The sequence below is a fragment of the Lithobates pipiens genome, unplaced genomic scaffold (genome assembly GCF_037356315.1).
Source record: "Lithobates pipiens isolate NorthernLeopardFrog02 unplaced genomic scaffold, aLitPip1_a1.2 Scaffold_23, whole genome shotgun sequence".
Lineage (NCBI taxonomy): Eukaryota > Metazoa > Chordata > Amphibia > Anura > Ranidae > Lithobates > Lithobates pipiens.
The window spans coordinates 113,741,191-113,766,264 of NW_027507785.1; the positions used below are offsets into that span (position 1 = coordinate 113,741,191).

A 25,074-nucleotide genomic window follows, 5' to 3' on the forward strand; every position below is an offset into this window, starting at 1 on the left:
ACTTTGTAATAAAAAGTCTACTATGTTACTTACTCGCTTGTGTTAGTGTCAGTCCTTCCTCACTTGCAGGTTTTCCACAGCCCACTTGTGTACATGCCTTCAGATAGAACTTGTATCTTGTGCCAACCTCAAGACGAGGAACTTTTTGGCTGAGAGCATTTGGGTTAGATATGGTGATATTACTTAAGTTTCCGACTCTATCGCTTTCATTAACTGAAAAACACAAAGAATCAAGTCACCGAAAGAGTTTGAAAAGTAGAATACTAGACAATTTTTTTTTGGCCAACAGGAAATGGGTAGAATCATTGTCAGATTTGAATTTATTTCTATGTACCTGTTCAGCAGGTTGCCATCACTTTTCCCAGTGACAACTGTCATAAAATACAGGAAGTAAAGCTAAGCTTAGACACGTGGTTGTAAACTTTAGACATGAAATATGAACAAAGCATATCCCTCTGTAGTGTGCACTTGTCTGCGTTAAGAGTACCAAGCTTAATTTCTGTGTGCTGCTTTGCTCCTCTGCTATCAGTATTAATCACATCTGAGAAGTTTTCCTGGCACCAAGAGAAAAAAGGTGACAGAGAAAGACTCTCCAGTACACCGTCTGTGATTGACAGCCTCAGCTCTGTTCCTGTGTGCTGTGTGAAGAGGGGTCTGTCCCTTCCCTCCAATCCACCCTCAGAGGTCTCCTTACTGAGCTCTGCAGAGTGTAATTTCAAGCCCGCCCCATACTGTAGCTGCTGACTTTTAACATTAGGACACTTACCTGTCCTGGAGTCCAGTGATGTTGGCACCGCAGCCGATGTTTACATTGGCTGGTCGGATGCTGCTGCCGCCATTGTGGGTAAGGGAACCCAGCAGTGTAGCCTTTCGCGAACACAGATGGGTTCCTACTGTGCATATGTGAAGTGCGCTGTGCTCTCTCACTGGCCCGACAGAAGGGGAGGGAGGAGGGAGGCCGAGCTGCTGACATAATTTGTCACGGCCCAGTCTCCCAGAAGTGGAGACAGGGTACCTTTTAAAAAATGGGTACCTGTTCCCCCCTCCCCCTGAAAGGTGGCAAATGTGGCACCGGAGGGGGGGGGGGTATCAAATATTTATTTGTTTGGAAGGTTGTCTCAAAGTAACATGGGTGGAACTCGGCTTTCACCTTTCCAACCCCCATTTTCTCAATAAAATTGCATCATAGATTCTATTGGTGGCGGCTGCTCATAGGGGCACAGGGGCGCTAGACACATGGCCCCATGCGCACAGCTCCTAATCCCCATGCAGGGCGCTGGATGCATGGATTATAGTGGGTTTTTTATTTTTTGATGCACATGATTGGCTTCAAAAAGGGTGGGCTTGGGGTGCAGAGCAGGGGGGGCAGGTTTGTTTGCTGCCACCCCCCAAAAAAATTGAGCACCGGCTGCCACTGGATTCTATAAACTCTATCCAAAATCAAATTAAAATGTTTGGAGTGGAATTACAATAAAAGGTAGCTTTATACAACTAGAGTTCTAATGAATGACTATGGCATTACAAACCTAATTTACATTCTGAAAATTCCAACTTATTCCCTTACCCAGAAGATCACATATACTTTCAAAGAGACACAGGCAGGCCTAATAAAAAAGGTAACAAACTTAAATCTATGATAGTTCTAACACAGCAAAATGAATGGCATGCAAATTCTGTAATATCAGTATCTATATTATCATCAAAGGTCTATTTTATTCACAAAGTATTTACTAAGAATAACAAAGTGTGTTAACATATTGCCACAAGAGGTCAGTATTTACAGAATTGGTACTGCCAGGCAAATATAAATTATTTTTTATTGATTGCTGGTGGATACTATCGATCTTTTCTGTTGACTATATTTCATATAGGAAAAAAAAGTACTTAATGGTAATAATATATGAAAAGTGAAGTAGAGAACACTGGAATAAAAAAGGAGCAGCTATCCATATCAACAGATACATTTAATTGTTGCATTTAAAGAAACAAAACTAGGGGTCACTAAGACCCCTTTCACACTGAGCCTCCCCGGGCATCAGCAGTAAAGCGGTGCTATTTTTAGCGCCGCTTTACCATCGCTTTAGCGGTTTTAACCCCCGCTAGCGGCCAAAAAGGGGTAAAATCCACCTGTAAAAAGGCTGCTGCAGCGGCACTTTGCCAGTGTTCTGCCAAAAACTGTCCCCCCATTGGATAGTGTCTGCCCGTACTACGCAAGCACAGCGCTTGTGCAGTATGGAGGACAAGGGGTCTCCGAAGATGAACGGCGCATGTGCACTTGATAGTACCTTCTGCCATGAATTCAGGTTCAAGCCCCACCATGCAAGTGGAGATACGGTATGCACATAGTAACATTGCCCTTCGCGGGCTCGCTTCGCTCGCCATGCTTTGGGCACAGACTCACTTCGCTCTGCTAACTCTATGTCCACTTGGATGGTGGGGCTTGAACCTGGACTCAGTGCGTTCATCTTCAGAAACCTTCCGCGTCTCCTTGTCCTCCGTACTGTGCAAGCGCAGTACAGGGCGGACACTATCCGATGGGGGACAGTATTCGACACAACACAGCGGGAAGGCGGCACTGCCCCATTGTTTTAAAAGGGCAGGAGCAGTGGAGGAGCGGTGTATTCATCGCTCCTCCACTGCTGCAAAGAAGCTGCTGGCAGGACTTTTTGTGAAAGCACTGGGTTTGCAGCTGATGCTTTTTTCAGGCACTATTTTTAGGGCTGTAGCACCTGAAAAACACCTCCAGTGTGAAAGGGGTCTAAAGTGGACCTTCAGTAATTTTTTTCAACTTTCTATTTATTAAATCTTCTGCCCTTGTTGTTTTAATTTTTTTCTGCCAGTAAATACCTTATGCAGCCCACTTCCTGTTTCTTGTCGGGTAAAGCCTAGGCGTATGACAAGCATGCACAGCTCTCTCTCTTACTCTCATGAGAGTTTGCCAGGAAGAAAGGGGGGGGGGGTCATAAGAGGGCCAATGAGAGCTGTAGGGCTGCAGAGCTGGAGGTGTGCCTCTGTGTAAATCCTGGAAGTGAACAGGCAGCAGCTTCAGCTGCCCAAAGTTAAAATGGCTGCAGCCAGACTTAGTGGAGGGAGATTTCTGCAGCATATTTGGCAAGTAAAGAATCAGAGTATATATAAAATAATTTGCAAAGTGGTTGGAGGGAAGCTTCAGAATAGCAAAGATATTTTTATTAAAAATGATGTGAGCAGACTCTAGTTCCTCTATAAGTGTCAAAGCTCCACATTTAGTCCAGGTTTCATTAGTACATTTCCTACTTGTTACAAACAATAACATGGGTATCAGTCCGATATTTCATTTTTTTGTTGTAAGTGAACCCCAATATGTCTGGTTTAAGAACATACTCATCTGGTAGTACAAGACATAGTTGGTCAGGATGCCATTTGTTCTTTTCGGTGCTTCCCACGTCAGCATGAAAGATTCCCGGTCAGAACTTACAATTTGTAGAAATTGCGGCTGTTCAGGAACTAGAAAGAAAAATATATAAAAAAATATATAATTTGCACAATGCTACAACTATAGCAGTTCGTTTCAGTAATTCTAATTTTCTGCAGAAAGCTTGAAATTTAAGGGGTCTATTTATACATTTTTTTCAGCTGCAATTCACACAATGTTCAACCAAGATTCACCCAATGAATTAAATCTCATGTAAAAAATGGGAGAACATTGTGTAATTCTTGGGTGAAAGAATTCATAAATAAAACCTTAAGTGATACTCTTTGCAAGCTAATACAAGTTTTAAAGATGCAAGTTTAAGTTTATTTGTCAGGCATATACATATAATTGCCAACATTATTTCAGTTTCTAAAGTGTTGATTATAGGAAAAGATTGATGTTGCACAATCAGTGAAATGTTTGCTGTGATAGAATCTGGTTGCTAGGTGCAGCATAACACCAATGAATGTTTCCCTTTAACAAACACCATTTGTACTTAAAATAGTTATAAAGGCAAATGTTTTTTACTTTAATGCATTCTTGCATTAAAGCAAAAAGATCGTTGACAAGTTGCTCCCCCAGCCCCCCTTAAACACCTACCTGAGCCTGATCTTGATGCAGCACTATGCCTGTCTGCATGAGCTCTTCTTTACATTCTCTCTTCTCAAGAGTGACTCTGCAGTAGCGGAGGCCATTGGCTCCTGCTGCTGTCAGTCTGTAAGAAGTCTGCAAAGCCACTCTAGTTTTGCACAGAGTGGCCCTGAACCTCCTCTTCTAATGTTCCCTGCTGGTGATCTTTGCTCTGTGCCCCATAGCAAGCCGCTTGCTATGGGTGCACTCGTGCAGACTCGATACCAAGCTGTGCTGTGTGCGTCTATTGACACACACAGCGCAGCTTGGTATTGAGTCTGCACGAGTGCACCCATAACAGGCGGCTTGTTATGGGGCACAGAGCAAAGATCACCAGCAGGGAACATCAGAAGAGGAGGTTCTGGGCCACTCTGTGCAAAACTAGAGTAGTGCGTATGACATGTTTGTCATTAAAAAAAATTCCCCCTTTATAGTCACTTTAAGTGTGTGTGTTTACATTTTTGGACAATTTAGGCTATTTATAAGTATACAAGGTTGTACTTTTTGCACATGAAGTATTAATGCGAAGCTTAGCTGTTTTTCTTTTTTTAAATCACCACCAGGGACGGTACTTACATAAATAACAGGTGTCCCATGTTCTAGTGGGTGCATTGTTCTTTGAAATACTAATTTCCCTGCACCCTGGATACCTCCACAGCTGTGATCTTCCAGTACTATGGGGGTTAATACAAAGGGCTCCACCTGTCACACCACTTATTAAAGCTGCCAAATATGCCCGCCTTTTCCTCTTCCTTGCTCTATTCATAAAAGCTGTACTATCAGTTCCCACAATGAAAAGTGCTGTATGAATGAAGGAGTCAGACTTTTCATTTTCATTCATCTGCTCGTCCTCACTTTTCATTGTAGGAACTGATAGTTTAGCTTCTATGAATGGAGTGGGGGGGGGGGGGGTTGCGGAAAAGGTGAGTATAGCTGACACTTTTGACAAGTGCCTGTGTGTCAGGATCTCTTAGTGCTCATGCTACTCATTCCAGCATCTGGGTGTTGGCTGTTGCATTCCCCCTGTCTGTGTTCATCTGGAAGGTGATTGAACTGGTCAGTCATCTGATATAAGCAAACCAAACACTCCCTTGCTTGTGATAGAGACAGTATACCTGCAATGCTCCTGATCAAGCCTCCCATTTGTCTGCCTTGCTTTGCTAATCTGGATATCCCTGTGACCTGGATCATATATTGGACTATTCCCTGAACTCCGCCTGCCTTTTTACCTGGACTGTTATTGGATTGGATATTGGACTATTCCCTGAACTCAGCCTGCCCTTTACCCGGATTGTCATAGAAACAAGCTATCTGTCTGCTAAACTGCAGTATCTGTTTGGTGTGGCATGGTAACCAGGCACTATAACATTGCGTATAAGTCCTGGGGGCAACCAAGTACCGGTAGGCCTGCTTGTCTTAAGGGAAAGGGGACTGCTATAGGTGGAGCACACAGTGGCTAGCTATAGTGTCTGACCACCTTCATTGGGGTAGACATGACATTTATGACACTGTGACAGGCCTCTCATATTAACTATTGCAACACCTGGAAATCACAGATCCCTGGTGCTGATTTAAAGGAGAAGTGAGTGATCACATGACTGCTGATCGCTTGGTTCTCGGTCTCCCCTGAGCAGTGACTGTCAATCATCAATTTATTTATATAGAAAAATACCATCTACACCTAGTTCTCTTGTTACTAAAAGCCTTGGCTGAAAAGACTTTTCTTCTTCAATTACAAGTCCACCAACCGCTACTGGTTAAACGTTTCAGGCTTACCTCCTTCTGGTGTTTGAAATGTTACCGTGGAACTCTCAGGGCCATCTCCCTTTGTATTATAGGCTGCTACACACAGCTGATATTCACTGAATGGGTGAAGTTTCGGAACTATAGCCCAGTTCCTCCTGCCAGGAAATAATAGAACGTGGCGCTGGCCATTGTGGGTTTTTCCATCTTGGAGACTTTTCACTCTCCAGTAAATTATCTGCACAAAAAAATACAATGGAAAGCTTAGAATATTATTTTAAACAATGTAACCAAATGTTAAAAACAACATTGCTGACCTTCAATGGAAGCAGATTTTTGCTGTTTATATAGCATGCAAAATACACACTGAAAGTCTCTTTCCACACTACAAGTGGACACAGAGAAGTACACATTACATTTATTGGAATAGAGAAGTCTAGAACCCTTGTCAGATTGTTATTGCATTATTGTTGCAGATTTTCCTTCACTTTCTGTGTAGTGAGACTTGTTGTCAGCAAGACAGAACACGAGGGTAAATCTCTTGAAGTACTCATTACATAAAGAGATTACATTAGTATTTCCCACTGGAGAGCGATTCACCGTCTATCGCTTTTCAGAGGATGATTGGCAGGTGTGTGGGATGCATTATGTTGCCTTCTAGCCACCAGTTTTAACCTCTAAATGTCCTCACCATTGTGCCACTACCACGTGTATTGAACGCAGATGCAGTGCAGTTGTGGCAGGGGCCCATTCATTTGAATGGGTTGTGTTTGGCGGCCACGGCAAGTATACAACCCTGTCTGACTGCCTTTAAAACTTTGGTGTGGAGTGTGGGGCTAAAACATGGTTCAACCCCCTATCTGTGCCCACCCACTAACCTCTCTGCCCACAGGCTGTGATTGACAGCAGCAGGAGTCAATGGCTCCCACTGCTGCCTGGATGTCAAGTGAGGAGAGAAAGAGTGAAGGGAGCCACTGCTCTTAGGTACAACGCTGGATCGAGATTGGCGTTAGGTAAACATAATGGTGGTAGGGGAGGGGCTGCACATAGAAGTTTTTTCATCTTAATGCAGAGAATGCATTCAGGTAAAAAACCTTCTACCTTAAGAACCACTTAAAGTGTTTGTTACCCTAAAAAAATGGATCCTGTTCCCTAAAGCATGAATAACAGCACAGTGCTTATGCTGTGTAATTTGGCCCCCCATATCACCTGTAATACCTGGCTGATCCTGCCTGGCTATGGCCTCCCCTCTGTAAACTGACCACGGTTTATCATGGCTGCTGAGCCTTGACACCGTGGTCAGTTTACGTGCCTCTATCACCTGCAGCTCTGTTCTCTGCTCTCCTGTGTCCACCTCTGTCCTCCTCCCCCCTCCCCTCCCTGTCTGTCAGTTCTGTCCACTGCACGAGCCTCCCCTCCTGCTGCTATTATATCTATAGTATAAGCATGCCATCCCCTTTGTTAAATAACATTATGTGTTCCTGTGCCTGTGCTGTATAAAGATGCAGATTTCTACCTATATCAGAGCATCCTCCGGCGCTCACATGACTCCTCAGCGCTCTTGCCTCTCTCCTTCCCAGCTGATGCCAGTGGGAGTTCTTGGCCCCGTGCACTATAGCTGTCAGCCGGGGAGAGAAGAGAGGCGAGGAGTCGCGTGAGCGCCGGGAGATGCTCTGAGATAAGGTATGATACGCATTTTCTTTATACAGCACAGGGACACATAATGTTATTTAACAGAGGGGATGACATACTTATAATATTATTGAATAAGCCTTTGGGAGAATGAACAATGAGTGGTGCAAGCACAATGCTTGCATCACTCTTACAAACACAAAAACTACTACTGTAGTTAAAATATATATGGTGGGGAGCTGAGAGAGTGCTATTATCCCAATGCAGACAAGATAGAGATACCCTCCAATAGTTTGGTGACTATTATGGGCACTTCAGACAAAAAGAACTTTGAAAAACAAAAAGAAAATGTGCAAATGTTATTATATATCAATATATCAATCAACAAAATGTGTGTTGGAAGGTTTTGGCAGACTCGTGCTTAAGCTGCTTATACATACAAATGTACAAGCCTTCCCTTTTTAGAATGTTCTTATATTGATATGTAATAAACTTTGTACTTTTTTATTTATGTTTTTTGGGGTTCTTTTTGTCTGAAGTGCTCATAATAGTCCCCAAACTACTAGAGGGTATCTCTATCTTGCTCGTGTAGTTTAATCACTGCACAAGCAGAGAGAATGATGTGAATCGTCTGCTGAAACAGGTCTTTCTGCTTAGGTAATGTGCCATTCCCAACAGTTTCTTGCACCACTATAATAATGCAGGAAGCTTAGTTAATTCCCCAATTAGAGGCAGTTTTGAACAACGACAGTCACAAACAGTACCAGCATTGAAAAAAAAAATCACATCAGGGTGCTGATAGCATGGTATAGTACATGATAAAATGTCTCAGGACACGATAATTCGGCTAAAATGTCCTTTCCTATTTCTTTTTTCATATTACGATTTTTAATTGCCTTCCTATATAGCATGGCTTCCTAGTTGCCTGACCGCGATCTAATACCCACGGTCTTTCTTTGCCCTTGTTCTCCACAGGGATCTTTTGAATGTGCCATGGCACTAGGGCCGCCTACACACGGGCGGATTGTCTGCCCAACTTAGTCCGCTGAACAGTGTTTCAGCGGACAATCCACTCGTGTGTGGGCTTCAGCGGACTTTTTCAGCGGACTGTCTGACGAACAAAGTCTTACGGAATTTCCGAAATTTTGTCCGTTCAAACTTGGTTTTGTCCGTCCCAACTTGGTTTCAGCGGACAGTCCGCTCGTGTGTAGGCAAGTTGGACGGACTAAGTATGGCACATGCTCAGAAAGGATTTACACGGCCGAAGGTTGCATTGCAGTGTATAGGGCGTCGTTTTTCTAGTCCCGTCGTACGTGCTGTAGACGTCATCGCGCACGCTTTCAGCGGACTGTCTGCTCATCGTGTGTGGTCAAGTCCATTCATGCAAATTTTGAACGGACTGTCTGTCGGATTGTCTGACGAACTTAGTTGGCCAGACAATCCGCCCGTGTGTACGCGGTCTTACTCTACAAATGTTGGTTTATGTTTACTGCATACTTTATTGGCAGACATGTTTTCTTTGCCTGTCCTGTATGCTGTGTCAGATACAACAGCTTGTTAATATGCTGCTGTTTGGTATGTTGCACCTTAAAGAGGAAGTAAACCCTGATGGGTTTACTTCCTCTTTTTTTCCCTGCAAAGGTAAAGCATAATGGACTACTATGCATCGCATAGTAGCTCATTATGTGTCACTTACCTGACACAGGAGCCAGCGAAGTCGCCGCTGTCCCCTGTAGTCCGCCGCATCCATTTTGGTGGTGGCGTCTCGCAGCTCCGACGAATCACAGCGGCGCAGCCGCGATGACGTCACTCCCGCGCATGCGCACGGGAGTCGCGTCTCGCAGCTCCGCCGCTGCCATACGGCGAAGCCGCGATGACGTCACTCCCGCGCATGCGCACGGGAGTCGACAAATTTGGCAAATCCATTCTTGGATTTGCCGCATTTAGTGCGCCTGCGCGCCGCTGTCTACGGCGCATGCGCCGTAGACAGCGGTGCCCATTTTCGGGCAAATATCTCCTAAACCATATAGGTTTAGGAGATATTGCTTGGACCTACAGGTAAGCCTTAATCTAGGCTTACCTATAGGTCCAAGTTGTTTGGAAGGGTTTACTTCCTCTTTAAAACCTCATGAATAAAAGTTATTAGACTTAATAATTTGGATGAGGTTCTTCTGAATATGCAAGAAATGGGTAGTTTTCATAGGAGAATGTATATTCAACTGTTTTTCTACTCTTTACCATAACAACCTACAAATGTGCTTCATGTTTACTGAGTGTTCCCAAGTCTCATCTCCTAAGCGCTTTGATTTCCCATGGAGAACACCTCTTTAAAAATATAAATTTAATTTAAATTAAAAAAAAATGTATTATAGTAATAATAAAAGTAACATGCCTCCAATGGACATGAGCAACACAAGCACAGTAAAATAAGAATGCTGGTATAAGATTGTTCTTTCTACACAAGAAATATATATTTTTTAACAATATTCAATATGGGGTTTGTGACCCCACTTTCTTCAAATTCCCTGTTCCATATGTTACCTTGTAACCTGCCAGATGTCCTCGTACTCTGTCCTGAGAGATTTCCATCCAGGTCACGTTAACTATAGACTGATTTACCATGCTCACTGACACATTAAACGGAGCTGCATCAGGATCTGTATGGACATAGAGTGAACACAATAGATGCTTTTTTATGTACACTTTAACAAGTGTTTGCTGTGATAGAGATATACTAGATAGTACCATTTTGTGGGAGTTTATAAGGGAAAAACAAATGTCATATTATCACTGGGAGGATATCCCCAGATACAGTATAATCACATAAAATGGAAGACTTTACCTATTATAAAGCTAAAGGATAAAATCTGAACGCTCAGCCAATGCCTCTCAGCTGCCAAACAAGCTGCTTACAAGACCTGTGCTTGTATTCCCACTGGGAAAAATACAGTTCAAGGTCTAGTTCTCATCTAGTCCATTAACGTTGTTTTCAATCATAAGCTCTGATGAAGGGGATGTTTTTGGACCCCAAAACATGTTGGATACTCTTTGGATTGTTCCTGTGACTTTTATTGGAGTAAAGTCATATCTGGACCTTTTAGTAGTGGTGCTTCACTCCAGTTTACGTTTTTGTTACATTACACAACAAGAAATGAGACTGTGAAGGTCCTCTGGGGGGTAAAAGCTCCCTGCTTGAGAACAAGATTACTTACATCAACATGAATACTTTAAAGGGGTTGTAAAGTCTCCAGGTTTTTCACCTTAATGCATTCTATGCATTAAGGTGAAAAACCTTCTTTGCTGCAGCTGCCCCCAGGACCCCCTTTTTCTTACCTGAGCCTGATCCAATGATGTGCAAGAGCCCAGTGACTCCAGCCACTGTCTCCATCCTCATTGGATAGATTAATAGCAGCCATTGGCTCCTGCTGTCCTGCTGTCTGTGTCAATCTATCCAAGTTCTCCAAAAAGAAAAAAAAAACAACATCCCCTAGACTGGTGCTTGAAGAAAGAGTGAATGAGCCTGCTGTGTGCTTGGCTGTGGGGCAGAAGTGTTGGGAAGTTTGGGAAGACCTGGACAGTAATCCTGCGGCTCCTACGGGAGTAGTGCTACATATAATTCCCTGCTACAGGTTTCCTTTAACGTCAGCATTAGGTACTTTTGAGATGGTCCTACCTGTGGTGCCAAAGATTTCAGTCCTGACCTACACTGTATACAATTTCATCTGCAACCCAAACTGCCATTTAATTTATGTATTGCAGATATTTAGCACTAAACAGTGCTTTATAAAGATTATAGCTTAAAATTCATGATCCCTACCTCCCGTGCTTACATGCACATACATACTAAGGCCAATTTACCTATCAGCATGTCTCTAAACTGTGGGAGGAAACCCACGCAGCACATGAAGAGAACATGCAAACTCCATGCTGTGCTGCCCACATTTGCTCTACTTTGGCGAACTATAGCAGCTATTTTGTGTTCCTTCATAAAAGTGAAAGCATTGGAAGCAGAAGAGCTGTTGGCTTACAGTTCAATTGTATGAATATTGGTATAAGGGGTTGGAAGTGCATAAAATACCAGGCATGGCTGAATCAACTGCAACTGAAAGAAAGCCCATAACTATCATAAAAATCCTGCCAAGTAATAAAACCGCCAACGAGGTATAATTATCTAGTATAATTTAGAAAGCAATATTTTTAAGGTTATTGGGTGATACTCACTGTCCTCTCCTGAATACACGGTATGAATTTCAGGTTCAGGGCCACTTCCAATATTATTGACAGATTGGATGTATATCTCATATGGGACAAATGCTGGTGTGTTCTTGATATTGAACTGGGAATGTTTCACTTTTCTTTGATGCCATTCTGTCTCCACTCCCTTCAGACGCCAACTGACTTGGTACTCCATTCCAGGTCCATTATGTTCATCAGAATTTAGAGGCTAAAACAACCAATAAGAAAAGCAGATTGCAGAGCTGTAGACAGCTGTTAAGCTGTATGCCAGAACAAACAGTGAACATCACGTATTGACAGGAAACACTAAAGCTGAACGATAAGGGCTCAATAATTGTGACTGTTATTGCTGTCCCTCTGAAAACTGATTTTCAGTGGATCACTTTTCAGCATGTGTTTGACAGGCTGTGAGGAGGCCATATGCCACCCTCTCAGGGCTTGTTTTAACCTTCACAACGGCAACCCACTATGCTGCAGCCACATACCAAGGATTGCACATGGCTATAGTGCAGCTTCATTCACTTGAATGGGTTGCATTTGGCAGCAGAACCACCTGCCGAATGCAACATGTCATTTAAATTTGCAGTGGACTGTGTACAGCCCTGCTAGTCTGTGTTGAGGTGGGTGGTTGGTAGTTAGGAGTTATCACCCGCTGGCTGCCTGTGTGAATGATCCCTTAGAGGCCAAAATGAATGCAGCTTGATAGTCATTTATACATGTTTTAATGTATTTTTGTAAAGAGAGCAATGCAAGTACCTGAATTTGACTTATTATTGCAATCCCCGGTATAACAGCATTCTGAAAGGGAGAGGAAAACAGCACAAGGAGCTAACCAGTTGTGCTGCAGTGTAGGAGCATGTAGAGCAAAAGAGTAGCAGATGAGCCCATCAGTCTTCTGCTTCTCATTTCACTGTCCAGTCACAGGCTGGGGGAGGGAGGGACAAGATCTGTAAATGTTACTTAACTGTATTAAAAATCAAGTTTTGTGCTCTGCTAGACAGGGCTGTGTTGTGTGGCAGGGCTGTGTAATTCTCAGGACTGGATGACATTTAAATCCTTTGGCAGTAAAACAGCTATTTTCTATATGTAGCGGTACCCCCGTAGGGGCTGCTGAAAGTTGTGGCCCACCTGTCACCCTGGTGGTAGTGGGTGCTACATATATACAGTGCTGTGAAAAATTATTTGCCCCCTTCTTGATATATTTTTATTTTTTTGCATATTTCTCACACTTAAATGATTCAGATCATCAAATAAATTTAAATATTACACAAAAGTAATCTGTGTAAATCCAAGATGTAGTTTTTAAATTATTAGTTAATTTATTAAGGGGAAAAAGCTGTTCAAACCTGCCTGGCCCTATGTGAAAAAGTAATTGCCCCCTTCCATGCTGAATTATGAATGAACTGTGATTAACCACAATTTTTTGGAAAGCTGAGTTAAATATTACTTGCCACACCCAGGCCTGATTACTGCCAGGCCCGTTGAATCAAGAAATCACATAAATAGAAGCTATCTGACAAAGTGAAGCATGCTAACAGATCACAAAAAGTCACACATCATGCCACAATCTAAACAAAAATCAAAAAGAGATTAGAAACAAACATGTATCAGTCTAGGAAGGGTTTCAAAGCCATTTCTAAGGTTCAGTGAACCACGGGGAGAGCCATTATCCACAAATAGAAATAACTTGGAACAGTGGTAAACCTTCCCAGGAGTGGCGGGCCTACAAAAATGACTCCAAGAGCATAACGACAACTCATCCAGGAAGTCATAAAAGAACCCAGAACAACATCTAAAGAACTGCAGGCCTAGGGTTGCCACCTTTTCTTCAAGTCAAACCCGAACACTTTTGCGGCGCACAGCAATTTTTGTTTTTATAGTATAAACTATACATATATTTTGCTATTAAATAGCATATCTAATCATCTGAATTTAATCACAAGAGTTCCCTTTTACGTCAGAGTCCACAGAGTTCCACTTTTACATCTGAATACTCAGAGTTGCCCTTTTAGATCTGAGTTCCCTTTCACTGTAAGGGGGGACTCTGCAGACTCTGATGTAAGGGAGAACTCTGGGGACTCTAACATAAGGGATGCTCTGTGAACCCTGATATCTCTGATGTATGGAGAGGACTCTGATGTAAGGGGGAACACTGCGCCCTTTGGTGTAAAGGGAAACTCTGATGTAAGCGGTGCTCTGAGAACCCTGATATACCTTAGTGTACTCACTCAGAGGCAGGAGAGAGCAGAGGGGAGACTTCAGTCAGAGACAGGGATGGATGGTGAGCTCACTCAACCCTTGGCAATCAGCACCTTTCATCCAGATGTTTCTGAGGCTGCTGGACTTCAAATTTCTGGCCTCCACTTTCTTTTTCTGAGGCACAGCGCCGAGGAATTGAGTGTGGGCAGACACAGAGGGGTAGGGGCGGGAGGGAGAGGTGCAGATTGAGCCCTCTCTCCTGTCTATGTGTGTGTTGGGGGTGGGGGACTGTTAGTGTTGGCTTTGAGAAGTGTGAAAGAGGGTGTAACAGACACTATCGGCTTAGACAACTGCAGCCAGCAGCCTTGCTGGGAAGCCATAGTCCAGCCTGAATAATGTGTCCGGGTTTCAGGCAGTCTGAAACCCGGACGCATGATTCCAAACCCGAACTGTCCGGGTGAATCCTGGACAGGTGGCAACCCTATGCAGGCCTCACTTGCCTCAGGTAAGATCTGTGTTCATGATTCAACAATAAGAAAGAAACTGGGCAAAAATGGCAACCATGGGAGAGTTTCAAGGTCAAAGCCACTGTTGACGAAAAAGAACACATAGGGTCAACTCACAATTATCAAAAAACATCTTGATTATCCCCAAGACCTTTAAATATTCTGTGGACTGATGAGACAAAAATTTTACTTTATGGAAGGTGTGCTTCCTGTTACATCTGGCATAAAACGAATATAGCATTTCATAACAAGAACATCATACCTACATTCAGACATGGTGGTGGTAGCATGATGGTTTGGGGCTGCTTTGCAGCTTCAGGACCTGGATGACTTACCATCTCCTGTACTATGTCTGCAGTCTCTGACCATCTCCTGTACTATGTCTGCAGTCTCTGACCATCTCCTGTAGTATGTCGGCAGTCTCTGACCATCTCCTGTAGTATGTCGGCAGTCTCTGACCATCTCCTGTACTATGTATGCAGTCTCTGACATCTCCTGTACTATATATGCAGTCTTTGACATCTCCTGTACTATATATGCAGTCTCCGACCATCTCCTGTAGTATGTCTGCAGTCTCTGACCATCTCCTGTACTATGTATGCAGTCTCTGACCATCTCCTGTAGTATGTCTGCAGTCTCTGACCATCACCTGTACTATGTATTCAGTCTCTGACCATCTCCTGTATTATGTCTGCAGTCTCTGATCATCTCCTGTACTATGTATTCAGTCTCTGACCATCTCCTGTACTATATATGCAGTCTCTGACCATCTCCTTTAGTATGTCCGCAGTCTCTGACCATCTCCTGTAGGATGTCTGCAGTCTCTCTGCAGGCATCGCATGCATTATGGCATTGGCAGGAGGTCTGTTCTCATCTGAAAACAGCATTTCTTTTGGATAATCAAACTTATAACTGGCTGGATAAGATAAATCTATAAATAAAGATAAATATCACTTGAAGACAAACCTGCACTTCTTTCAAGGTGGGTCTGGGGTGGGGCCAGGGGGGGCATGGGTGGGGCTGAAGGCGGGACCAGGGGTGGAGCTGAAGGGGACTGCGTCAGGTAGGCTGTATGGGGCCCCATGATGTCTATTAGTGGCCCTGGCTGTATCATGACCTTACACATGCCGTTCATGCTGAAAAACCCACCAATGTGACTAAATTAAAACAATTCTGCAAAGAAGAGTGGGCTAAAATTGCTCCACAGCAATGTGAAAGACTCATTGCCAGTTATCACAAGCATTTGATTGCAGTTGTTGTCAGCAAGGGTGGCACAACCAGCTATTAGGTTTAGGGGTATATAAATTTCTTATCACTGCATTCATATATTAGTAATTTATTACTATATTAATTTATTGGTGACTAATTCACTTCCCTGTTTTATTAATGAGTTGCATTTCTTTTTCATATGGTTCACATATTGTGTTGTAGTATTTTTTGCACAATCTGTGTGTTTATATTAGGTTTAGGGAGCAATTCAATTTTCACGTAAAGCCAGGCAGGTTTGGACAGCATTTTTTCCTTAATAAATGAAACCATCATTTAAAAGCTGCATTTTGTATTTTATCTTTGTGTAATAATACAATTTGTTTGATGATCTGAGTCATTTAAGTGTGACAAATATGCAAAAAAAAAAACAGAAAGGGGGCAAATACTTTTTCACAGCATTGTATTTCATCTGTGTATTTAGCATTTCTTGGCGTTCAGCTTTAACTGCTGGAAAGACACTAATATATGCTGAGTGTCAATGCATGTTACAATGTGTAGCCCTATTTAGCACCACCATAAGATCTTACCTCCCACCTCACCGTCATTTCATCAGGACTGTTGGCGTTAAAGTATACTACATCCGGATTTTTGTCAGGGGCTGGAATATAAACAAATCAAACGTACTGCTTAATCCATTTTGATTATAATGTCTAAAAGTATGATATGTAGTATACTGTATATCAATAATTGTGTACTAAAGATGTTGGTTAAGTTATTTCTTTACTATTTTGTCTGTATTTTTCAATTTCTGAGAGTATTTTCATTAAGTAGAAAATTGTAGTTGTTAGGCAGCATTTATCTGAAAGTAATTTTGACATAACTTTTTGCTTTGCTTGCAGGTCTATATTTAGACTACTATAGTTCATATATAGATTTCTGTATGTTTCCTCTAGTAATCATCTATATATCAATGGAAGTGCTTGGCATCTCTATTTGGTGACTGCTGGGAGATGCTTGGTCAGCCTTGATGAGACTCTTTACTCATTCAAGATAGAATGCCATTCTCTTGCTAGTCCACCCCCAACCCACCCATACTCATTTTTCCCACGCTCTCTCACCCCTCTGGGAGTCAAACACTGTCTAAGCTCCATGTTGAAAGGTGTCATAGCATTGATGAGGTTATCCTCCACCGCATGTGACAGTGCAGCCAATTGTCAGACCCAAGCACTGAATTATGGGAGAGGATCACATATACCCCCTTAATTAGATGTATTTGATATCTGCATTAGAATTTGCATAAATTGGTAGGGAGTGGACTAGTAATAGACCTTGTCACTTTGCCCTTTACATAGAGCAGAGCCTTTTGGAGCTAGCTACAGACAGACAGATATGTGCCCAAAGGCTGAGAAACATTGGTCCTCTGTTAATTATGAAACACACCCCCAATGGACTATAGCAGGGTACGCATGGTCATACCCTTTCTTCTTGCTTCTCTTTTGGAAGTTGGACATGTGAAAAATCTCTGTGCGCATAAAAGACTTGACTTCAAAGTTCTCATTGTTGCCTATGGACTATCCTTCAGCTTTAAGACATACCACAGCCAACCAATCTCACACAAAAAATAATTATCTTAGGATTGATTTACGGCATATAAAATTAACCCTATGTTCCCCAGAAATTTGGATGGGTGATGGGTTGTTGGTCTGCATATGGCATAAACACTGGTACGATAATGTATATTGATCCATTTACATAAAGATCACATGGATGTTAAATTCCTCCACTGACACCTCTAATCTGCAAGCCTGCGCATTGACTAACTTCCGGTTAGGAAGAAGCAAGATGCAATAGCATTGAGAATTGCAAGTTAAAATGTTTACCTGCTGGCGGTGTACTATAAATCTCAGATGCAACACTTGGAGGGCTTTTTCCGATTCCATTTACAGCAATCACACGAAACTGGTAGTTAAAATAAGGACTGAGATACAATTGCACTTTGGTAACATTTCCTGGGACAGTGGTTTCATCCTCCCATTGTCTTGGCTCTTCATTACTCTTCACTGATTGGATGATGAACTCTGTGAAAAGAAAGGTCGTAGTTATCACAAAGCTATAAGTTCTCTGTTGTCCAAAATGTTGACAAATCTCTCAGGATAGAATTTTGGCAGCTGCCATTGTTGACTTGTTTTTTTTATAAAGTCCTAAAGTTGTGTCTTCCTATACTAGTTTATGAGCCATTGACCTAGACCAGGATAATGATAAGTATACCATGGAGATTAACATTGCTGATTACTCACGCCTTTAAAAAAAGAAAACTGAATTTAACCTCCAAAATACAGTAAGTTCTGCTTCAACACCCCACCCTCCCCTACCAACCCAAAGCCCCCCCCCCAAGCAGAATTGTAGGACATTTTTTTCCCTATTTTTTTTTTTTTTTTATTGTTGGCCCTGCCCTCTGCCACCATTCCAGCCTAGGCCTAAATTATATGTACCTTGTCCTTAAGCCTCCTGGTATACTTGCATTCCATTTTCTAGGAGACCACAGGATTGGCACACAGAGGGGCCAGGGGCAGTCTGGAGAACAAGCCGGGGGGAAGGGACAGGTCTGATGTGTCATCAGCAGTGGTGGCTGGGGCTCAGAAATTTTGAGGGGGGGGGTGCAAACTGAAAAAATCTGGAAAAAAATCAACTGCAGCCTCACTGTGCCCATGAAATGTAGCCACTGTGCAATCAAACGCAGCCACTGTGCTATCAAACAGCCACTGTGCCCATCAATTGCAGCCAATGTGCCCATCAAATGCTGCCACTGTACCCCATCAAATACTGCCACTGTGCCCATCAAATGCTGCCACTGTGCCCATCAAATAGTGCCACATCAAAGGCTGTTACTGTGCCCATCAAATAGTGCCACATAAAATGCTTTCACTGTGCCCAAATAGTGCCACTGTGACCCCCTGCCCGCTCGCCGTCTGCCTGACACTTACCCTATCTCAGTGGCGTGGGGTGATGGCAGTGAGCCGTGGGACCTTGCAGTGGGTCAGACAGCGGCTCCTTTGTCCTCCGTACGTCTCCTCCCAATAGGCTTCCAATCGTAGCGCCTGTTGTTTCAGCCAATCGGGTGATGGGTAACAGGCCCGCTCACCTGATTGGCTGAGAGGCGGCTCAGTGTTAGGAAAGCGAATATTCATTTGCTTTTTCAACACACCTGGGTGAACTGCGAGCTCAATGCTTTGTGTTCACAGTTCACCTTTTTTGAAGCCTATTAGAGCATATGGCTCTAATCAGGTACTTCAACCCCCCCCCCCCCCCTCGCAGCTGGAATTCAGGCGCCCGGCGTCTGAAAAGGGGACAGATGCCTGAATAGGGGTTGGCTACAGTGGCCATGGATAGATTCATTCAATGCATCAATCTATCCATTATACACAGAGGGAGGTAGCTGGAGGGGGGGGCGGGGCCCGTGCGCCCTTAATGGATGCATCGCCGCTGGTCATCAGAGATGGCTGACTGCACCTGGAAGAAGCAGTCAGATTAAGAGGACCTAGATGGTGGCCCAGAACCTGCTATTTGGCACCTAAACAACAGATTGCAGTGAGACAAATATGGATTTGCTGTGTGGGTGAGTATGTGCTTTGAAGGACAATACAGGTAAAAGGGAAAAAATATGGGGGGGGGGGCATTGCAGGAGAAATTGAGTACCACTTTAACTCTTGCAAGGAAAGACAAGGCATAACTTCGTAGAACTTAGTAATATGGATTTACTAAATGTTCTGACATGTGGTTTACACTAAAGTTATTCTCCAGCTATGCATTTTTCTGTTGTAGGCTCAGTTGGAATTGCCAAAGTGGGTGTCAAATGCTTCCAAATCCTCAGAGGGATTTCATTGTTAAAAGGTATCAGTCAGGAGAAGGGTACAAAAGAATGAAAGAATGTCCAAGGCATTGGATATACCATGGAACACAGTGAAAACAGTCATAATCAAGTGGAGAAAATATGGCACAACAGTGACATTACCAAGAACTGGACGTCCCTCCAAAATTGATGAAAAGACGAGAAAAAAACTGGCCAGGGAGGCTGCCAAGAGGCCTACAGCAACATTAAAGTAGCTGCAGGAATATTTGGCAAGTATTGGCTGTGTGGTACATGTTAAAACAATCTCCTGCATTCTTCAGATGTCTGGGCTATGGGGTAGAGTGGCCAGACTAAAGCCTTGCCTTACAAAGAAAAACATACAAGCCAGCTAAATTTTTCAAATTCACATCTGAAGTCTCCCAAAAGCATGTGGGAAAATGTGTTATGGTCTGATGAAACCAAGGTTGAACTTTTTGCCCATAATTCCAAAAGATATGTTTGGTGCAAAAAACAACACTGCACATCACCGAAAGAACACCATACCCACAATGAAAAATGGTGGTAGCAGCATCATGCTTTGGGGCGTTTTTTCTTCAGCTGGAACAAGGGCCTTAGTCAAGGTAGAAGGTAGACAAAATTTGTAAATTCGAGAATGTGAGAATTCTAAATTTTGAAAAATTTGGAACTTTGGAAATTAGGAATTCGTAAATTTGAATATTCGGAAATTCATAAATTAGAAATTCGAAAATCACTAAATTCGGAAATTCGAAAATCCATAATTAGGACATTTGGAAATTAAAAAAAAAACGGAAATTAAAAAGTTAGAAAATTAAAAAAAATCCTGAAATTTGAAAAAATCTAAAAATTCGGAAATACGAAAATAAAGGAAAATCCAAAAATTTGAAACAACGAAAATCCAAAAATTCTAAATAATAACTAGCTAATAATAACTAACTATTCAATTCTAGGTATTGATATTTCCTTTCAAATCTGGATGTTGGTGAATGGTTTTGGCTTTGGTCTGAGCAAGTCAAAAAGCATTCTGACTGACACAGGGTAGTATTGTCCTGTACATGGCTGCAAGCTATGAGGCCTTGGGACTGATCTGCGGGAAGTGTTCCAGCTTGGCCACACATCTGAGGCCTTGGATCATCTGTAGAAGCTGCAGGGAATCCCTGCTCAAGTCTACCTTCCATTACACCCACCATGTCTCATAACCAGGGGTCAAGTCCTGGTGGAAAAAAGTGTGGGAACTCCCACCCAAGATCCACTCCCCCACCAAAAAAATAAAAAATGATAAGCTCATATGCACGAACGCTTCAAAAGTATTATTTTTCATCCAATTTTCGTATTGTGTGTATGAAGCTTAACTGTTAGTACATAAAAAAAATCCTCAATAAACGTAAATACGGTAATTAATTAATGGATAACGCAGGGTTAAACAGAAAGTTCATAAATTAACTGCACATTATCTGCACAGGATGCTTGGGGAGATGGTGATGTGTTCCTACTTAGGAGATGTATGTTAGCTTGGGGGGCTGCAAACTCTGCAGGGCTCCAACACACACTCGCTGCTATTCCAACCCTTCACATATTTCGACATAAACTTCCCTCCTGGCATTAAACTTTGCCAGCTATTGTGCTCAGCTTACCACCCCAAACTGATGTTCCTCCCTCAGCTCACCTCTCTCCCTGCATGTCCTGTGAGCAGAATAGCTGATCTACCCGTCAGCTAGACCTAGACCTGATCTACCCATCAGCTAGCTGTGATTGGCAGGTAGATCTAAGCGGAAGCTGTCACAGGGCCCCCTACTGGCAATGCCTGAATGGGCAGTCCACCCCTGGTGTGCAGCACTTACTATTGCGAGCTGTGTTGACAGCTGCTGGTGTAGCACCTGCCACACAGCTCACATAATTCAAAGTCTTGCAGGACACGGCTGCTAACGGGAACTGAGTTCCTGTTGAGGAAAAAGTACAGGAACTCCATTCCCATTCATTCCCACAGGACTTGAGCCCTGCTCATAACCCACTCTACACGGAAGGATGTCAGCTGTTCCTAAATCTGGAGGTCACCATTAGGCCTGGAGATGCCCAGGACTTAGATGTATATATATATATAACATAAAATTTGCTAGACGTCCAGCAGAGAAAGAGAGATTCTGTGGCTGATTTAACAAAAGAGTCATACATGTTTACTTTGCTAGGTGAGTTTTCACTTGAAAGAGAATTTTCACTTACCTAAGCGAGTGTGGTAAAAATTCACTGGATACTGGATCATGCATAGAGAAAATGTTAAAAAAGGATTTTTGCATGGATTTTTGGATGACTGAAGTCAGCAAAACTTCACCTCATTCAGTAAGCGAATATTTTCATTTTCTCTTTGCAGAGTAAATTTTACCTTAGCTTAGTGAATGAAGAGAGGCCGTGCTGATGTCAGTCATACGCCGTTCCTTTAGTAAATCAATCCTATTGGTCTGCAGTGAGGAAGTTTGGAGGCGATTATTGATCTCTAATTCAGAAAATGCCTTTTTGTCAGGCTAATGCAGCAGCTTTAGTACTTTTGATTCACTGACTTAGAACAAGTATGTAAACAGAAATTCCAACTTCACTCTGACTTTTGTCACCCTTCATTCATTTTCCAGGTCAGTGACTCCGAAAGTATTTCAACTAAAGACAGGCAGGCAACTAGCATTTTTAAATGAAGGTCAGTAATAGTAATCTCTATATCTCCTTCAGCATAGATTTCCTTAAAAGAGAAGTATGGGATTTTTTCCCCCCATATTCATACTTATCCAGGTGGATGCAGCATTGGACCGCTCTGAGAACCGAGCACCAAACACTGCCGATGGCTTGGTTCTCTCAGCTCCCCGAAAACTGCTGCCTGTCAATCAGCAGCTCTCCTGCTCTGCTCCTCCATGCTCACTGGATCGCTAAGCTGTGGAGGGGTAGGGGGAGTGTCCACTTCAGTCTCTCAGTGGCTGGCTGAGAGGCTGAGCCAGCCATTAATCCAGGCACCTGGTGGATCCAGACTTCCAGAGTCGGGGTGATGCAGTGCCTGGACTAATCTGTGTGACGTCAGCAGAGAGCGGACTTGAGACCGTTCTCTGCTGAAACGGCTCACAGGACTGACTGACTGTACTCCTCTGACCCTTAGGAGAAGCCCAGCCAAACAAGCGCAGCCTGGAATTCTCCTTTGAATGGTGCAGCCCTGAAAACTCGTTGCAGAGATCCCACTATTTGAATTCCTCAGATACAAGAAAATGAGTAAGAGCTATTTTGACTATTGTTTTTGGGTTGACTGACCCTTTTAGCTATTACGCAGGCTGACAGACTTGCATTGACCAAAGCACTAAATTGCAATAATAGTAACAGTGCTAAGCATGATGCACAGCCTGTATATGTAATGTGGAGATACAAGAAGTCAGCTACTGAACCAAATTGCCAGCAATCAAGCAAAACTAAAATCAGCCATTGGGAGAAGATGACAGACCTGTGATGGGGCTGTTGTGACTGTCACCAGCTGCCCATGACAACAAAACTGTGCGGTCATGTTTTTCCAAGAGATGCAGCTCTTCAGGGGCCATTGGAACATCTAAAATAAAATGAATTGAGATAATAATAAAGTTAAGAATTTTTTTATATACAGGTTGGTCATACATGTGTTGATCTCTAATTGACTTTTATGTATGATTGAAGACCTATAATGCTTGTGTCCATTTGAATTATCCCACACCTGAGCTCAGCACGCTTTCTCTAGACAGAAATGTTTGAAGCATGAACAGAGAGGAGATTCTCTTTTATTCTAATGGTCATTCATTAAACAAAAATGTAAATTGTAAAAGAACTTTAGTCTAGGTTCACACTTGTGCGATGACAGACATCAAATGTGATTCACACCGCACTCTAACTGATGTTGAGTTTTTCATTTATTGTTTTGTTAATACAGTAAGTATACATTGTCATGTCATTGAATTCCATGGACGGAACCTTCAGTGTTCTTACTATTGTTGGTTTACTGCAGGGATATGCAATTAGCGGACCTCCAGCTGTTGCTAAACTACAAGTCCCATCATGCCTCTGCCTCTGGCTGCCATGCTTGTGGCTCTAAAGCCCCATACACACTATCAGATTGTCTGCTGATTTTTTCCATCAGATTTACCAAAACCATATAATATGAGGTCAAACCTTAGGGGTTTCAATGTGTATGCAATCAGGCAGGCCCTTGTACTACATGGTTTTGGTAAACCTGAAGGAAAAAATCAGCAGACAATCTGATAGTGTGTATGGGGCTTAAGAGTCTTGCTATGCCTCATGAGAATCATAGTTCTGCAACAGCTGGAGGTTCGCTAATTGCATATCCCTGGTTTACTGGATAGACTGCATCTATCTATAGACAAACACACTCTGATTGTGAAAATTTTCTCGCACGGATTTAGGTTTTGTAAGGCCAACACTGTACCAACACTTGCATAGCTTACAATAAAGCCTAGTATACACGATGAGATTATCGGACGAATGATTGTCTGCTTTTTTTTGAATGCTGGTCTCCATATCGAATGTGAATAGGTTACTAAAGTGCAAAAATACTGGTGCGATAGAAAAAAAAATTGATGTAAGTATTTGATGTAAAGTGATGTAATGTATTTGTATTGTATTTTACAGATGAAAACTGTACTGGTTAAACGAAAATCCGAGAAAATTTTTTGGGTTTGTCCCTTCGGAAAACTTCGGACGACAGCGATCATATTATCGTACGATCGTGTCGAAAACTGAATTTTCCAGCTGTTTTTCTCATTGTGTGTATGAGGCTTAAGATCACCAAATAAGATAACATAAGTAAGTTTTGGTACAGACAAAGTCATAAAGAACCTACATGTTTTTACAATCAGAGACTACGATTTACTAACGGCAAATAGACAATGCACTTTGCAAGTCCAGACGCTCCAGAGCGTAGTAAATGAAGTGAAGTTTCACTTTGCAAAGTATTGTATACCCAATCACATGCAAGGAAAAAAAATGTATTTTTTGCTTGCACATGATTAGATGATGGAAGTAAGCAGAGTTTCCCCTCATTTGCTAAGTCCTGGAGCAACTGCACTTGCATAATACACAATCTATTTTCCTTTAGTAAATCTACTCCAGAGTGTACTTGCCTTTGGGTGGATGCAAATTATCCAGTAAACCAACAATAGCGAGACCACTGAAGGTTCCATCTATAGAGTTTAATAACATGACAGTGTTCTTAACATTACAATAATTGAAAAAAATTGTAGACTGCCAACCCAGTTAGTGAAAAGATATGACAACCCAATTCACATACCCATCTGTCAGATCAATTGCGAAAGTGACTTAATCTCTGGGTTTCATGCAAAGAACCTCCTAGTTTTATTGTAAATTCAGAACAGAATGTGAAAATTTGTTGCAGATGTTTTCTAAAGAGAATAACACACTACCGGACTACACATCTCAGAACTCAGATACAGTACGCACCCCTCACAGTCACATGGGCTTCTGCTGTCATGGTATCCAGCAAGGTGCTTACTATGCAATAATAGCTTCCTGCATCATCCCAGTTTACATTGTAGATTGTCAGGATGTTTGATTTCACATGTATT

At 42.5% G+C, this 25,074-nt stretch overlaps 1 protein-coding gene across 10 annotated transcripts in view; it reads right to left on the minus strand.

Moving 5' to 3' along the window:
- CHL1 (cell adhesion molecule L1 like) overlaps positions 1–25,074 on the minus strand; it is a 248,112-nt gene that overhangs the window by 42,418 nt on the left and 180,620 nt on the right. For all 10 annotated transcript variants that reach the window (XM_077452233.1, XM_077452237.1, XM_077452235.1 and 7 more), the window contains 9 exons: positions 24,950–25,074; positions 22,950–23,051; positions 17,490–17,687; positions 16,197–16,267; positions 11,681–11,903; positions 10,001–10,116; positions 5,861–6,065; positions 3,364–3,486; positions 34–213 (listed from right to left, as the gene is read on the minus strand). In XM_077452233.1, the coding sequence (XP_077308359.1) occupies positions 34–213; positions 3,364–3,486; positions 5,861–6,065; positions 10,001–10,116; positions 11,681–11,903; positions 16,197–16,267; positions 17,490–17,687; positions 22,950–23,051; positions 24,950–25,074 (1,343 nt within the window). The remainder of the gene's footprint in view (positions 1–33; positions 214–3,363; positions 3,487–5,860; positions 6,066–10,000; positions 10,117–11,680; positions 11,904–16,196; positions 16,268–17,489; positions 17,688–22,949; positions 23,052–24,949) is intronic.